The sequence below is a fragment of the Anolis sagrei genome, chromosome 4 (assembly GCF_037176765.1).
Source record: "Anolis sagrei isolate rAnoSag1 chromosome 4, rAnoSag1.mat, whole genome shotgun sequence".
Taxonomy (NCBI): Eukaryota; Metazoa; Chordata; class Lepidosauria; order Squamata; family Dactyloidae; genus Anolis; species Anolis sagrei.
In genome coordinates, this window is record NC_090024.1 from 145139872 (window position 1) to 145156642 (window position 16771).

Consider the following 16771-nt stretch of genomic DNA (forward strand, 5'->3'; position numbering starts at 1 on the left):
AACTGCAAATTGTTTCTGGTGTGAGAGAATTGGCCGTCTGCAGAGATGTTGCCCATGGGACACCCGGGTGTGTTGCCCTCCTGTGGGAAGCTTCTCTCATGTCCCTGCATGGGAAACTGGAGCTGACAGACGGGAGCTCATCCCATCTTGCGGATTCAAACTGCCGATCTTCAGGTCAGCAGTTCAACCGGCACAAGGGTTTAACCCATTGCGCCATCATGGCTCTATTTAGCATAGCTATAAGAGGGTTTTGCAAGATCAGTCACTCTTGTTGCAATGGTGTAGTAATAGTGAGGCCACAAACCATATTTTAGTTCTTGTGGACCACAGGTGGTCCATGGACCACAGGTTGGGAACCACTGCTCTATATTATGCAACTTTTAGCATGAGACTGAAAAATCCCAAAAACCCCAAATGCTTATAATAATAAAAATATTTGATCTCAAGTGTATGTACAATTATGTTTCCCTACAGACATTAAAGTCAAGGAGCAATCTGTGGAGAATCTCATGAGGTATGTTGTCTCTCCAGATGTGGTGTTGTTGTTTTTGTTATTTATACCCAATGGGACTCAAGGAGGTTAACAGCCACACACTTAATCGATTTAAAATAAAGAAAATATAATAATAAAACAATTAAATAGTACTGTGTGTTGGGTTAAAATACAATTAAAATACAATAAATACAATTTAAATACATTTTAAAACATACCCCCCCCCCATCCTACCCACAACCTCCCCACAACACTTTAGTAAGTGTTTCTTTATAAGCTATTCCTAGAACCCCCTCCTCATTATGAAAGTTGTAGTACAAATGTAAAATGTCCAAAACTTTGATAGGATATAAAAGTTTGAAAAACATCACCTGCAGGCTACAGACTGGAAGGGAGAGCATGGCAAATGTGTTTTTTAAACACCAAAATAATTTGACCCATGCTTGCTTTCCCTCTTGTGTTGCATCCACAGTTCACTTGTTTTCATCTGTCTTCTTCCTTCAGCGGGATAGGACAGCAAGCTGGGTCGCTTATTTCATTAGAGAGTTTCATTTCTTGTGGTTTCAACATACATTCTCAATCATAACAAAAGTGAAGGAAAGAAGGAAGGGTAGCTCTGCAATCATTTGCGGTGTTATTCCCACCCTCCCATACCTCCTGATGATCTGTCAATTTGATTAGCCCTCTCCAATTCTCTTGGATGGAGACAGAGCTCATTTTTGGACATCGCCTCACTTTGGGTTTAGACTCATATTCATTTAGTCTGACAATCTCTGGTAGGAATTTATTTTGGAACTTCTTCACAAGCTTTGCTTGGCCAGTCCCAGAGTTGGCAACCTTTGCAGAAAACAATTCTTGAGAACTGGCGTTCAGGTCTATAATTATGTAACTATACAGTGTATCGCAGAAAAATGACAGGCTTCCTTTCCAATTTGGCACAACTTGCGCCCTCTCTGGTGTAGTGGTCGTTACAATAGATGAACAAGGGTCCAGAAATATACAGGGCTGTGGTAGTATTGCGGAGATAGTGTAGCCATGTGGCATCTCACTTAGAACTGAAAGCTGTTTTCGTTTTGATTATGCTAGCTATAATTCCTAGGGCGACTCTTTCAGTACAGCCATATAGAGGCTGTAATATAATGTGGGCACATGCAAGAGTCTTATTGGGAGCAGATTATTCAGCTGATATAGTTTTATGGCATTAAGGTCAGTAACACAGCCTGTTAATATATGTTCTTTATGTGTTCATAAGGCTATGTAAAGATTTGGAAAACACAACAAATCAATGTCTTCACTTGGCCACAGAAGATCATAGATAGCATCCATCTGCTACTAAACAAGGACTACCAATGAATAGCACATTTTTCTGTCCCTGTCAAGAATGCTGTAGCTTGTACTGCAGAACCTGCACTAAGTAGGAAGTAGAACTAGATTAGGATTGGGGAAATTCAATGTGGGGAGGGTTCGTCCCAGGACAACTCTTGGACACATCACAGGATTTTCAGTCAACATTTTCATGTGTTTTTGACATTTATGTCTTGTTTGAGAGATTCAGAACGCCAAGTTGCTCCACCTGTGAGCAGTTATTGTGCATGTTTATTTATTGATTGATTGATCGATCGATTGATTTAAAGCTTTTATATCCCAATCTTCTCTACCTCCGTAGAGGGACTCAGACCGGTTTTCAAGCAAAAATTCAGTGCTAACAGTAAAAATCTAAAACATCATACATCAACCGTGAATTAACAAATACATAAAAGCCATTGGCCAAGATAAAATCATGTCCAATTCAGTCCGTATAATGTGGTCAATAACTTTGGTCAATTACTGATCTCAGCCATCATTCTGCAAAAGCCTCGTTCCACAGCCAGGTTTTCACTAGCTTCCTAAAGGTCAAGGGGGAGGGGGCAGATCTAATTTCATTCAGGATAGAGTTCCATAGCCGGGGGGGCACCACAGAAAAGGCCCTGTCACTCGTTCCCACCAGACGCGACTACAAACGTGGCGGGACCGAGAGCAGGGCCTCTCCAGAAGATCTTAGCACTCTTGATGGCTCATAGGGGGGAATACGTTCAGACAAGTAAACTGGACCGGAACTATATAGGGTTTTGTATGTTAAAACCAGCACTTTGAATTGTGCTCAGAAGCTAATTGGGAGCCAGTGGAGCTGGCACAACAAGGGAGTTGTATGCTCCCGGTACCCTGCTCCTGTTAGAAGTCTGGCTGCTGAGCGTTGGACTAATTGCAGCTTCCGGCTAGTCTTCATAGGCAACCCCACATAGAGAGCATTGCAGTAGTCCTAGTACCTTCTAGGTGAATGGTCAACACATTAAAGGGAAAGGGGGCTGAAAAAGTGGGAGTGGAGTCATATACCACATATGCATCACACTTCACATGCTAATTAGACAGTGTCCAAGGTCTTTTCTAATTCATGGTTTTATGAAATTGTGTAATCCTTGCCATAAAAATGCAAGGATGAACACAAAATGTAGAAACTAGCTTTGGCACTCACCTCTGGCACAGCCTTCCCAAGTTTTATTGTTGGCTGGGAATTGCCATCTAGCACCACTTGGGGAGTTGCCCTGCTTAGCAGAAGCCAGTAGCAGTTGCCCTGCTTGTAAACCAGAGACATCAGAGTTGCCATATGAGGAGATGGAAATTAGGATCTTGATATCATTCCACAAAGCAATATATTTGTAATCAGTGTTAAACTCAGACTGCCATTGTTATGCTTGGATACCTGATAGAGGTGGATGGGACAAGTACTGGCCTACTATTATTAGTTTGTTCTCTTCCTTAAGGGGAAAGAAGATTTATGAACCACCACGATACATGACGGTAAATCAGGCAGCAGAGCAGCTTCTTGCTGTTGTCCAAAATAGGCAACAAGAAGGGGAAGAGCCAGGTATGTAAACCCGTTCAATTCAAGACCAGAAATCCCATGTAGTCTATCATACTCCAGATTTTAGAGATCAATATTCATCAAACTGCTGTGAATAATATTATTTTATTCAAACATATCTGGCAAGCATCAGGTCAAAGAAGGTTGCGCTAACTGTCTCAAACAGGGCATTATTTACAAAACTGCTTGAGTTAGGGGAGTCCCAATTTGTTATGGAGGTTTGCCTTCCTAAACTTGGCCGGATAGTACTTGTACAGAACCCAAGCATTTACCGCACATCATCATCCACAGTGAAATTGATAAAATGAAGCTTGCAGAATGCTGGCTTGTATACTAACCAACCACAAGTTCAGTTAACCAACTTTTTAAGAATGCCAAGGCTGTATAGATGTATTTTGAGAGAGTTACTTTGACCCCTATTCGCTGTCCTGCATTGAAAGAAAAAAAGTTATTGCCTTTCATTTGCTTCTTGGGAATTTATCTGCTACAAAACAATTGCTTTGAGGCTGAGAAAGAAAATTCTAGTAACTGAATCAGGATAGTAATGGAGAATTGGGATACCTGTCATCATTGCTAGAGTCAATGACAATCAGCACCCAATAGACTACCACATTTTCTCCATCCTTGTAGCAGAGCTTTAGCCTCATCCCCATCTCCCTGTCAGTTACCACTTAACCATAATTCCCATAAAGTAAAGGTAAAAGTTTCTCCTTGACATTAAGTCTAGTTATGTGCGACTCTGGGGGGTGGTGCTTATCTCTATTTCTAAACCTAAGAGCAGACACCTCCAAGGTCACATGGCATAGAGTGATGTTACCTTCCTGCGGAAGCAGTACCCATTGATCTACTCACATTTGCATGTTTTCAAACTGCTAGGTTGGCAGAAGCTGGGACTAACAGCAGGAGCTCACCCTGGTCCCCGGATTTGAACCACCAACTTTTTAGTCAGCAAGTTCAATGGTTTAACCCGCTGTGCCACCAGGGGCTCTTAATTCCCATAAGTATGATATATATTCATTTGCCTTCCATGATGTGGTAGATGTAATGACAATGAGCATTCGGTACCTCATAGAGGGACATTGTTTAATTGGGATTAAAATTGGAGGCACAGTATACTGTGTAGGCGATAGGGTATAGGGGCATGAATTAGCTATCCCTATATCACTGAAAGCAGCAACACAAGAGAACAAAGGACATTTATAAAGGGAAAGAGCTGAACAGTGAGTCATACAACCTTGGATTCCCTGGGCACTTCCAGCATGTTTCCCATAAGACAGCATTTTAAAATGATGGCAATTTATTTTACTTTGCTAACCCCTTAATTTCACCTGATGCAGTGTTTTTATACTAACAATACCTCTAACAATAATGCTGCAATTATTTACTCAAAAGACTTAACACTTGGAAATAGAATTCTGTGACAACTTTCAATCAGTGTAATTTTCTCTAAATATTTCATGAATGTTCCCTGTTCCTTCGATTGCAGCCTCTCTGCAACTTCCCAAATTACCAGTAGGGCACAATCTAACCTTTCCAGGCACAGTAGTCACTCAGTCACTGCACGAGAATTGCTACCTACCTCACTGATGTTCAAACCTGCAACACAAATACCTTGCAGAAAAAGAACTTACTTCCTGGGCTGGTCCCTTAACAAGTCTACCACATCCTATTGCAAATTATGCTGTGATTCTTTTTGTATTGAATTGTCTGTAATAGCCTCCAATGACTGTCATCCTTTGTACAGAGGCCTAAGTATCTCAACACTATTGTGACAGCAGCATATGGAGGAGGGGAGCAGCACTACTTCTTGTGTAACTATGCTAAGTATACCAGCTTTTTCAAGCATACTTCCTTAATATCCTTTGTTTTTTTACAGAAGTTACAGAAAATACAGTGTGTGTTGGCTTGGCAAGAGTAGGTGGAGCAGACCAAAAGATTGCATCGGGGACGCTGCAGCAAATGACTACAGTAATATTGGGTGATCCTCTGCACTCTTTGATCATAACCGGAACTTTACATCCGCTGGAAGTAGACATGCTGAAACTCTTTGCTATAGATACATCCATCTTTCAACATTCCTGAAATAAAAAAAAACACTTTCTGCAAACAATCTATGATCTAAATCATGTACAGTGCTGGCAAATAGTGGAGATCGGTCTTGAAAAGAAGGGTCGAGGCCTTGCATTGGAGAGACATTGCGTAAAAGTTCTGCAGGCAAATTTGTACCGATGTCTCCATCTCCACACCTTTGTCAGTGCTGCCCATTCTTTTTTATAGGGGCACTGAATGGCCGTCAGCTATGAGAGAAGCCTCCAACTCTATAGGCAGATAAACTTTATTAAAAGCATTCTTGGAGGCCTCCTACTGGTCTTTCAGAGATCCCAGCAGCAAGATGTCATGCTACTCCTCACTGACCACTATATTGTGCAGCACAGAACAGGTGACTTTGAGGAAAAAATAGTTCTTACATAAAAGTGGCACAGTATTCTGACTTGCACAACCCAACAAAAAGTGAGTTATTGAGGTATGTGTTGGATCAAGACTTTCCAAGATAATGGATGCCACCCAAGTTAAAGAGTGATGGCTCTTGTCTTCTCCAGCTCTAGAGCAGTTCACCTGTAACTTCTGTTGCCATTCAAGACATTGAGTATCAGGTATTTTGGCTACAGGAACGAGATGCACAACGAGACTTTGGAAAAAAGAAGTTTATTGATAGGAAAAACTGATCCCAAATATTACCTCAGACATAGTTGCTGTTTAAATACTTCATAGAGACTGTATTCAAGTAGAAAAAAAATGATGCATTAAAATGTTCAATATTGCACTTAGGGCAAGTCAAACTGGCTACTAACTTTAGTAATTCCCAAATATTCATCATGGCAGCAAAGTCCTAAAACTGCACCAGTCAAGACATTTTGAATTTGGAAAGAGAATACAAGGTTGATAAACAGTGAAATCCCACTTTAGGTGCCCCTTAGGTAACAGAGCTTTAGCAATATTTTCCCAGCCAGCAAGTTCTAAGCAGGACAATCCAATCCAATAGTAGTAATATACATTTTGGCAATTGGATCACCATACAAACACTTCATCAAGGCAACAACTCTTGGATATGAAATATTGAAACACTGTTTTTATTGAACAGTTTACACACAGAATTGAGCCCAAATTGGGGAGGACGGTATTTTATAACTACTAGTATTTTCATTTCTCGCCAAAGTTGTGGCATGTGGTCCAAACATTTTCATAGGGCCCTCTGGACACACAGGAATAGGGAATGAGTAACTTTCCAGTTGGTATTGGACTACAGCTCTGACCAGGCTTAGCCAGCAGAGCCAACAGGGAGAGCTAATGCATGTTACAATCAAACATCAACTGGAGAACTACATTTCCCTCATCCCTGATTTAGAGTGGGAAAGCAATTTCAAAAAGACTAAAGATCTGGTCAGAATAGAAAAACAGGACAGGTTGTAGGAATGTTTAAAAAGTTACATAGAAAATAAATTCTTTTTTCCAGGCAAAAAGCACATAATGCATTTAACTGAATTCAAAAACATTTATCTTATTGGACAAAACATATAAAAATCCACTGATTTCATCAGTCATGTTTGAAAAAAAAATGAAACCACATTATAATTTCCCCTCAAAAATAGAATTGTAAATTTTATTTGCATTATATCCCAACCCTTGAATAACTAACTACCTAGATGGAGCTTGAGTGACTTCTATCTCCTCATGGACTATTCACCTGGTAAAGTGCAGTTAGCATCCACTATTCAGTCTTAACCCTTTCTCTCTTATAGGGAAGGGGTGGGCTCTTTTGAGGGACCTGAGCAACTCCCCAAACTGATTGAACACTTGCTTGTTTTTCACAAACTTTCTGATTTAAACAGAGGCCTTTCCCAGAATTAAAATAGGAGTGAGCAAATATTGAGGAATTCACATTGGCCAGCCAGGGAACCTTGATGAGTCGGACTATACCTTCTTGAAATAAATATTTTTGAATAATGTTGTCAAGGGAGGAATGAGTAATATTTCTGACTATCTGGGCCATATCTGAGGCTAAAGAAGGACTTTTTCCTCTCATGAGAAGTAGTCCTGGAGTCACTGTGGAATGGTATTTTGTGAGCCTAAAATGGCCCTGTAACAGCCCAAAAATATGGTGAAACTGGGGCCTTTGGGATTTTTTTAAAAAATAGGGGTATCTGGGAGCCACCTATCCCTGTCTTGAAACCTTCCAGATGAACAAGAATATGGTGAGAATGCTTCTGAAACTCCCAAAAGAGCTTACGTTTAAAATATCTGAGGTTCACAGTAAGCCAATGCAATACCAGAGACTCTGGCAGCCACCATTCCTGTTGTAGAGTTACAAATGCACTACAATGCTCAATTTATTAGCAAAGGATTTTCATTGCTATGGTTGTTACCATCTGCAGCAGCATCTGCCCTAGAAAGTGGGCCAACCATGTAATGAAGTACAGCTCACCAATCTCAGTACACAGTGAGTTCTCCTTTATGTCTTGCACCAAATATTGGTTAAAAATGAGATCCCACTTTGAGATACTGCTTTCCTTAAACTGAAGGTGTAGCCTGAGAATTGCAAACACATTTGTACACTTGCATGTTGGATAAAATCCCTGCTGCACAGAATCTATGGTGGTGTCAAAGGAGTGTATCTGTTTAATCTCTGTGTTGTCAAAGGCTTTCATGGCTGGAATCACTGGGTGGCTGTGAGTTTTCTGGGCTGTATAGCCATGTTCCAGAAGCATTCTTTCCTGACGTTTTGCCCACATCTATGACAGGCATCCTCAGAGGTTGCTTGCCAAAGATCCAGGCAAAATGTCAGGAAAGAATGCTTCTGGAACATGGCCATACAGCCTGGAAAACTCACAGCAACCCTGTTTAATCTCTGATGCCAGTGTTAGGTCAAAGGAAATTTCAAACCTCCACATTTGGCGAAGTATACTTTAATAAGGTTCAAATTTTTGCCAAAAGGTAGAAAGTAGTTAGCAACCATAAAGGACTACCCACTTGCAAAAGGGTTGAGCCTTTTGGTAATTAAATACTATTTAAAAGGTTAAGCAATGTACATTCTCTCATTGGCAGCCACACCCAATGCCTTGTCACATGCTGATACCAGCCATAGAAATCTAGTAACGTAAAGCAAAGTTCTGACATAGGATCAGTTCACATAAAAAGGGACTGGTTTTATTAAGTTTTACCAGCAAGTAATAAACTGCAAGATCTAAATGTGTAAAATGAGTTTACTGTTGTGTGGGAAGAATGGCACAAATGTTTCCCAAAGTTTTTAAGTCCAATGTGCTGTTGAACTGCACTGAACTGCACTTCACAAAATGCCCACGTTTTGACATACTAATCCAGTGGTTCTCAACCTGTGGGCCCCCAGGTGTTTTGGCCTACAACTCCCAGAAATCCCAGTCAGTTTACCAGTTGTTAGGATTTCTGGGAGTTGAAGGCCAAAACATCTGGGGATCCACAGGTTGAGAACCACTGTACTAATCCAAGAAACCATGGAAACTAGCAGCATGGTAATATTCCCAAAAGACAAATGCAGCCTAGGTACAAGTCCATGCAAATGTAAGGGCCAAAACATATCTTTGGAATCTGTATTTTGTATCAAAACATTGGCATTTCTAAATTAAGAAAGTGTTGGTTAGAAATTAAACATCCAGTAAGAGATTACATAAGAACCAACAGGAGTTTGAAAAATTATAAGAAAGCATAATTCCAAGACAAACAGAAACGTCACATTAGAGTCCATTTTTGCAGAGAAAGTACACTTCCATTTTAGGCATAGCTGATACTTACTCAACCTTTAAATAGCTAAAAGTTTTTCCTCATTTAAAATTAAAAACTGTATATTGAGAAACGGTTTGCCATGTTCACACCAATCTTCATTTTCTAGTAAGCAACCTTGACATCACAAAGGTCCATGCAAAATGCATTAGAGAAGGAGGAGAGTTAAAGATGGATGAGTAGTTTCTATTAATGTAACCAGTACTTTTGGTTTTTCTGATCAGTAAAAATGGAAATTACTTTCCATCAAATATTACAGTTCTGATAAAGAGGATAAATTTACCAGTGATACTAAGGGAGACCTTAAACTTACATCAGTCCTTTCAGATAAACCCACAAAATACATGGTGTTTCAAAATGATTGACCCAGTATATTTCACAATAGCAACATGTCAGAATCACACAAAAAGTTACAAACGGTTTAATGAGTTATCGAGTTTTACTAACCACTTTGAGCCAGAAACAAATCTTTAAAAAAAACCGTGCAAATGGAGAACATTTCATTAGGCCTTATGTTCATTTTACAAATGACTGAAGCCAGGGGCAGCTTGTGTGCTGGGAGAGGTTTCTAGCAGTAATCCTTTGAAACCCTATGCCTCACCATTTCACAGAGGTAAGAGTTTCATTGCAGAGATACAGCAATTGCAAACTGGGTCCATCTTTTTGAAATACCTTATATACAGTGGTTCTCAACCTGTGGGTCCCCAGAGGTTTTGGCCTTCAACTCCCAGAAATCCTAACAGCTGGTAAACTTGCTGGGGTTTCTGGGAGTTGTAGGCCAAAACACCTGGGGACCCACAGGTTGAGAACCACTACTTTATTATAACTTATGTTGCTTGCAAAGGATCTCATTAATACAGAAAAGGGAAGATGTTGACTTTAAGACTAATTGTTACTGAGCAATACATAATACACTGCAATACTGGCCCTGATGATTAAAAGTCATAAGAGTTACCTGAAAAACTTTGGGGATCCTCTTACAAGGTAGTACAAATTCAAATATTAAATGTGGGGGAATGATCAGCAAATTCATTTATGTTTCATGATAAAGAGCACTAAAATGAATGTGTTTTATTGCATATACTGACAGGACTTCTGAAGAAATATTCTGTTTTAATATTCATAGGATTATAAGACCAAATTCCTTCTAACTATTAATTATGGATGTGGAATCTGTAGTAAAATCTTGGCTGTTCTGTTGACTGAAATATAAAAATGTCCATTCCCCTGTTAATCTGCCAGCTACCAAATCAGCTGACAAAACTAAGAAGAGGCATTACAGGAAAGCATCCTTCCTTTCAAGTACATCATAAAAACTTGTGACAAGTCTACAGACAACAGAAGAAAAATAAGGAGATATCAAGTGGTAGCACCACATTCCTGCAACTTTTTCTAGTAAAATGGCCATATACAGTAATTTCTGATTACTGTCAGCATAAGATTCACTTTATGGTAGTGAAAGTATTTTGTAAACAAGGTTTGTGTGATGATTTTCCTCTGTATTGTAAAATTGAAGTATCGCCTCCACAGAAGTTCAAAATGTAATAATTAAAAGGGTATCCAACATACACCATTACACCATCACACCATCCACAAAGCAAGAATCCTCCTGGAGACAAGTAGTAACCATGAAAGTTAATTAAAAAACCCAATGTTTCATATCTGTGCTGACAGATATTTTGATATAAAGGCACTCTGAAAACCCAATATGGTTTGGTTCATAAAGTTTGCAAAGTACAAACAGTCTTAGATACAGTTACGTTGTTGAATGTCAAAGCACTGTGACATTATAAACAGAATTAAGTTTTGTTTTTATCCGTGCACAACCCCCCCTCCCCCTGTGTAACACTGGCTTCATGGGAATGAGCAGTAACTTCAGGAGCTTCACAAAAAGCATAACCAATGATCGCAGTACCACATTATTATTACGTTTGCTGCAGGAACAAACGCGGCAAATAATCCACAAAAGTTTGGGGCTGAAAGTCAAGCCCAACTAGTCCAGGACGGTGCCCTTCTCCTCATCTAGCCGAAAGGCAGCAGTGTATTCCATTTTTGGACAGCTGCAGAGAGAAAAGGGTCTCTGTTTTGAAGAAGGTACAATGTTTTGAATCATAACAGCACTAAAAAAAAACTTTGGTCCAAAGGAAACGTCCAAGATATTCGCTACATAGCGGCAAAATCAATTTGTACGTATAGTTGTCTCACTCCAGCCTGTAACATAAGAAGAGCTGAATCAGAAAACAAACCTGAGACATTATCTCATTCCACATCCCAAACATATCCCATTTCAAATACAAGAAAACATATCCATACAGGGTGGAGGAATTCAGAAGCTGCATCATCAAAATATTTATATTCCATCCTATTCTGAGCAGCTTACAACTGAATTAGTTGAAAATACTGAAAATTTAAAACAATAAAAATAATTTGAACAATCTAAAACATGCAGAATAATTGAATAATGTAAAGATATTAAAATGATTTGTAATTAAATACATGTAATAGTTACTAATTAAAAAGGACCATCACGAACTAAAACACAACACAAAGCACATCTATTCCAGTCAAATTCATCCTCACAGCTGCTTTAAAATATTAATATAAATGTCAGGAGAGCTAATCACAAACTACACATGCAGTTTGACTTGGGACGAGTTACGATTTTGGGCTGCAGCAGTTGTCCTGCTCAAACCAGAGGTTGCCAGTGTCCTGATACAATAAAGGTTTTTCTAATGGTAATATATATTCTCCGATAGTTATTTCCTTCACCATCTTAAATGTCTTAGATGTAGGAAGGCACAACTACCGAATGTGTACTGCAATTAATATTCCAGACAGAAATTTTCATATTGTCGAAGGCTTTCATGGCTGGAAACACTGGGTGGTTGTAGGTTTTTCGGGCTAGATGCCCATGTTTCTAGAGCATGGAAGGAGCCTGAAAAACCTACAACAACCCAGAAATGTTCATATCCCATGTTTTGGCAGGATGACTTGCAATAGCAGAACTAATGTGAATTGCAGTAGATTCTTTAAATCAAAGGTCAATATTTGAATGGAAGTAATTGCCCCTGTAATTCTTTAAATCAAAGGTCAATATTTGAATGGAAGTAATTGCCCCTGTGAATTACACCAACATTTGGTACCTAATACCACAAGAGAACCCTTAATTACACCAATCCAATGCCAAGTGACTGGTGGGTAACTTTCATTTTCCTTCTTGGTCTTTCGATTCTTCAAGTATACTAAAGGACAAAGAACATCAATAGTCCTTCAACTGTGAAAAACATCTTTTAATATTAAAAGACTAAGAAAGAAAAGATCAGGATGCCACTTTGAAAATTTTAAAAATGTGAGACAACTTGATTTCTTGCACCAACACCCCAAAGTCTCAGGGGAAAAGACTACTATGAGAATCACTCTTTGTAGGATTAGAGCTGTCCCACACAAAGAGAATTAGGATTTCTGTCAAAATGTAGGTAGTTCATGCAAATAAATTTGTCAAATGTTTAAAGACATGTGATACACGGGAATCATATGTGTAGAAAACAAATGCCTAGGGGAAAAACCCGAGACTTTTCTAAAACATGGCATTTTCCATTCCTAAATGGTTAAGAAGGGCAATAGCTAGAGATGGGCCCAAATCACAGTGAAATAAATTCAGAGAGACGGCCTTTTTGGAAAGACCTGAGGCAGGGGGATCTATGGCGTCTTTTTTTCTCCCCAGCAGAAGAAACTGCCTCCATTTTTGCTTGGAAAGTTACCTTCTCCTCCAGAAAAGGCCCTTAGAACTCACTTTTCCACCGGTATAGGGTGGCCACTGAAAATTCCTCTCAGAGCATGATGGGAGTAGAATTTTTTCTCTGTGTGTCTCTCAACCAGTTAAAAAGCCTGGTGATGTCCATGCTCTAACTGGCTGAAAATGGACACAACCAGCTACTACAATTCCCAGAACCCTCTCTTGTGGTTTGTCTTATTTTTAAAAATGTTATGTTTAAAACTTAAAATAATTCTTTAAAAAATCAGTAGATTGGTTAATATTTTTGAAACCTGATAGGTCTACAGTTGTAAATTGAGGTAGATTTCATGTAGATATGCCTTAAAATGGCTAAGGATTGAGCCTTTAAAGTTTCCCATTGTAGCCAATGGGCCTAATATCTGCCAAATGTAACGGAAAACACTCCTCCCCTTTCAGGTAACTTTCAGGTAAATGAAATGAGGCGTCAGATGAAAACAGTATGCCTTTTGCCCTGAATGCATATGACTAGCAATGGCACTCAATGAACTACAGTTCCAGGTAAGTGACCTGTTTAGGGTTTTGGTCGAAAGCCTTCTGGTATGATATGCATAGAATAGGTTGGATTACCACCTAAATACTTATGTAAGAGCTTCAACAGGTTCCAAATACATTGAACAGTTTGTACACACTCATTTGCATAGATAACCAAGACCAAAAAGAACATGTGTGTGTGTGTGTGTGTGTATCATACCTGAGTAAAAATATTGTGAGTTTGGCTCAGAATCCACTTTGCATCAGCATCTGGAGCTACAAACAGTTTCAGAGTCCCTATGTAAACATCAGTACAGAGGGTCCAGAAATGGGGATCATTTAAACTGTAAACTCCTTGCAATTGCTGAACCTAAAATAGAAAGGCAGTGTTTAGCCTTCTTTCAAAATGATTTTTTAAAAATCTATTATCTAAAATAGCCACACAAAGATGCTACATACATGCATGTACTTTTTTCCAATGCAATGTGAACAACTTAATATAGCAGCACATAAAATGAACCGAAACACATTTCACTGTCTCCCAAAGATTGTAAATAACAATTTAAAATCTATTCTGGGGAAAGAGACCTTTTTCAACTTTCCTCTTTAAAAAAAACCCAGTTCCAGTCATACCATTAAGGTGTGGGGATCAAATCAATGGACTGACAACTCACTTAAGCTTCAGCCAGCATAATCAATACCAAGAATGCTGTGAGTTGTAGTGCACATCATTTGGATGTATGATTCCATGGTCTAAATGAGCTTTCATGCTGTTAGAGCACATATAAATATTTTAAAATTGCAAACTGAGATTTTATAAAGGGCATGATATTCTCTTTCAGCACCTATTGCTACTGTATGGTATACTGAGGGATGTTTGAGACACAGCACACAAGACATTACATGACTAGGTCTTTAAACAAGAATAATTTCCTAACCACTCCATCTTTAGGCCCACAACACTGTCATTGTCTGTGCAAGCTATGAAACTACTAGTGACACCAGAAAAATACTGGACATGATTACTACAAGTAACAGAAAGCAGAGAATTGGCAAGAGTGTTCCTGGAATGATCCAATGCACTTGATGTACACCAAGTAACAGCTTGTATAAAGATCACAAATCTATCTCATCAGCGTGCTAGTTTTGTTATGGCATGTTACTTTTTGGTCACTTATTAGGAAGGGGAAAATATCCTTCAGATTGTACACTTTTGCTGCTCTGTAGTCTAGGAATGCGTTTTGAATAAAAGAAATTGACTTACCCTTTGATAGCACTGAGGCAGAGCCCCTTCCAAGGAGGGAGGAGTTCGTTGCATCAAAATCCCAATGGATTCTCTCAGAAGTGGAACAACACTAGAAAGGTTTTAAAAAGTGATTTAAAAATACAATGCACAAAATTACAGAGGTTAGAATAAAGTTCTTGGCTTTAATCAAAGAACAAATGAAGACAAATTCCTTTTCAAATCAGTGGAATACGAGAACATCAAAAAGACACACCCCTCACCACAAAAAAAGCTTAAATGAGTGTAAATGAACTCTGAATTTTCTATGTCCCTATTATGAATTCATTTGAACACAATTCTTGAACTCTGGTTTCTTTAAATAATTAAGCTAACTATTTTAAGGCATTCTAAACACAAACAGAAAAAGCATTTTAATCCAAAATGAAGACTACGAAGTGACAGCTCTACTTTGTCGACTGAAGCTAGTACTACAATATTCTAGTTGCAAGTCACTCGTCAACTAAATAAACGTGAAAAATGATTTGCTGAATACATTGCAAATATAATACAATTCTCCCTCTAAAATCACAATGTTTTAATGTAACTCTTAAGCTAGATGTGTATCCACAAAATGAACCACTTCAGACAAAGCTTTTACATCAGCAAGACAAATTTGGGAATGATTCTCATAGAGTTAGAAACAAGTTTTTCCCCCCAGAAAGTAATCTGATCAAAATGCTCAAAGGGGATCTTGCAGTCAAAACCGAGTACAAAGTTCAGATCAAGCTCATGGGATGATTTTTCACTAAACAGCAACAAAATGAAGTGTTGCCCTGGGAATCATGGCAATGTAACTATGGGCACTGGTCCAATTGCCAGCCATGGACACAATGCCAACCTTGAAATTGATCTTTGAGGGAAAATAAACATGCCATAGGTTATACATATGGTTTTACTAAAAGCATCCAACTGTTAGTAGGATCGATGTATACAGAATATTCCCAAAGTCCTAAAATTTCACATAAACAATAACAATGGCTGAAAAAATGATATAATTATATCCTGCTACAATAAATATTTTTGGCATTCCCAAAGTGAAAGTCTGGTGCAGCAAGGAAGATCTTCAGTACTATTATTATTCCTTCAAAGTAGGCTTGATGGAGTGCTAGCTATCAAAATTATGGGTTGTATTTATGTATTTGAATCTATGTCACTCAAAATACAAACTAATCCAGAGATAGTTTGATGAAAAAGGACTACATGAAACAGTACATGATATACAGACAATACAAGCTCATTTTCTCTGGCTCCCTTTCACTGTAATAAAACATGTGTAACTTAATCATATATCAGCTTAAAAGGCTAAATATGAACGAACGAAATATGAACATATCTCTCCTATGAACCATCTAGGACTTTAAGATCGTCTGGGGAGGCCTTGCTCTCGATCCCTCTTTCTTCACAGATGAGTCTGGCGGAGACGAGAGACAGGGCCTTCTCAGTGGTGGCCCCTTGACTATGGAACGCCCTCCCTAGGGATATCAGATTGGCCCCCTCTCTTTTATACATTTTGTAAAAAAAAGTCAGAACCTGGCTTTTTGAACAAGCGTTCGCAAATGCAGTGTAACAGGTAAATATAAGACAACGGAACAACTGGACGATGTGACTGGACAATGATTTTAACAAGGAGACGCTGATGATATATGCTTTTATTGGTTTTGTATGTTTTTATATTATATGCTAATGTTTTTAATTGTATTTTATGGCATTGGGGAATCGAATTGTTGCAGACTGTAGACCGCCTTGAGTTGCCTTCGGGCTGAGAAAGGTGGTATACAAATATGGTAAATAAATAAATTAAATTAAATAATAAATATGAGCAAACTGCTTTGTTCTTAATTTACTTTGCCAACAAATATTCTAATAGCTATATTTTCCGATTTCATCTGAACTGTAAAAAAATTGTTAATAGGACATCATCAACTATTAAACCCCCTTTAAACCATGACTCAATGTTTTTCCAAAGACTTTAACCATAGTTTCCTGAATGTGATGAAATGGTAAACACTT

At 38.6% G+C, this 16771-nt stretch overlaps 2 protein-coding genes across 2 annotated transcripts in view; one reads left to right on the forward strand and one right to left on the reverse strand.

Annotated features, from left to right (window-relative positions):
- The window catches only part of DPH5 (diphthamide biosynthesis 5), a 39541-nt gene extending 34036 nt beyond the window's left edge, over window positions 1-5505 (forward strand). Inside the window, exons 6-8 of the mRNA XM_060774019.2 lie at window positions 475-514; window positions 3295-3398; window positions 5272-5505. Coding sequence (XP_060630002.2) covers window positions 475-514; window positions 3295-3398; window positions 5272-5477 — 350 coding nt within the window. The 3' untranslated portion in view covers window positions 5478-5505. The remainder of the gene's footprint in view (window positions 1-474; window positions 515-3294; window positions 3399-5271) is intronic.
- Window positions 5506-6085: 580 nt separating this feature from the next.
- The window catches only part of SLC30A7 (solute carrier family 30 member 7), a 39646-nt gene continuing 28960 nt past the window's right edge, over window positions 6086-16771 (reverse strand). The window contains exons 9-11 of the mRNA XM_060774016.2: window positions 14741-14831; window positions 13697-13846; window positions 6086-11420 (exon numbers count right to left, since the gene is read on the reverse strand). Coding sequence (XP_060629999.1) covers window positions 11373-11420; window positions 13697-13846; window positions 14741-14831 — 289 coding nt within the window. The 3' untranslated portion in view covers window positions 6086-11372. The remainder of the gene's footprint in view (window positions 11421-13696; window positions 13847-14740; window positions 14832-16771) is intronic.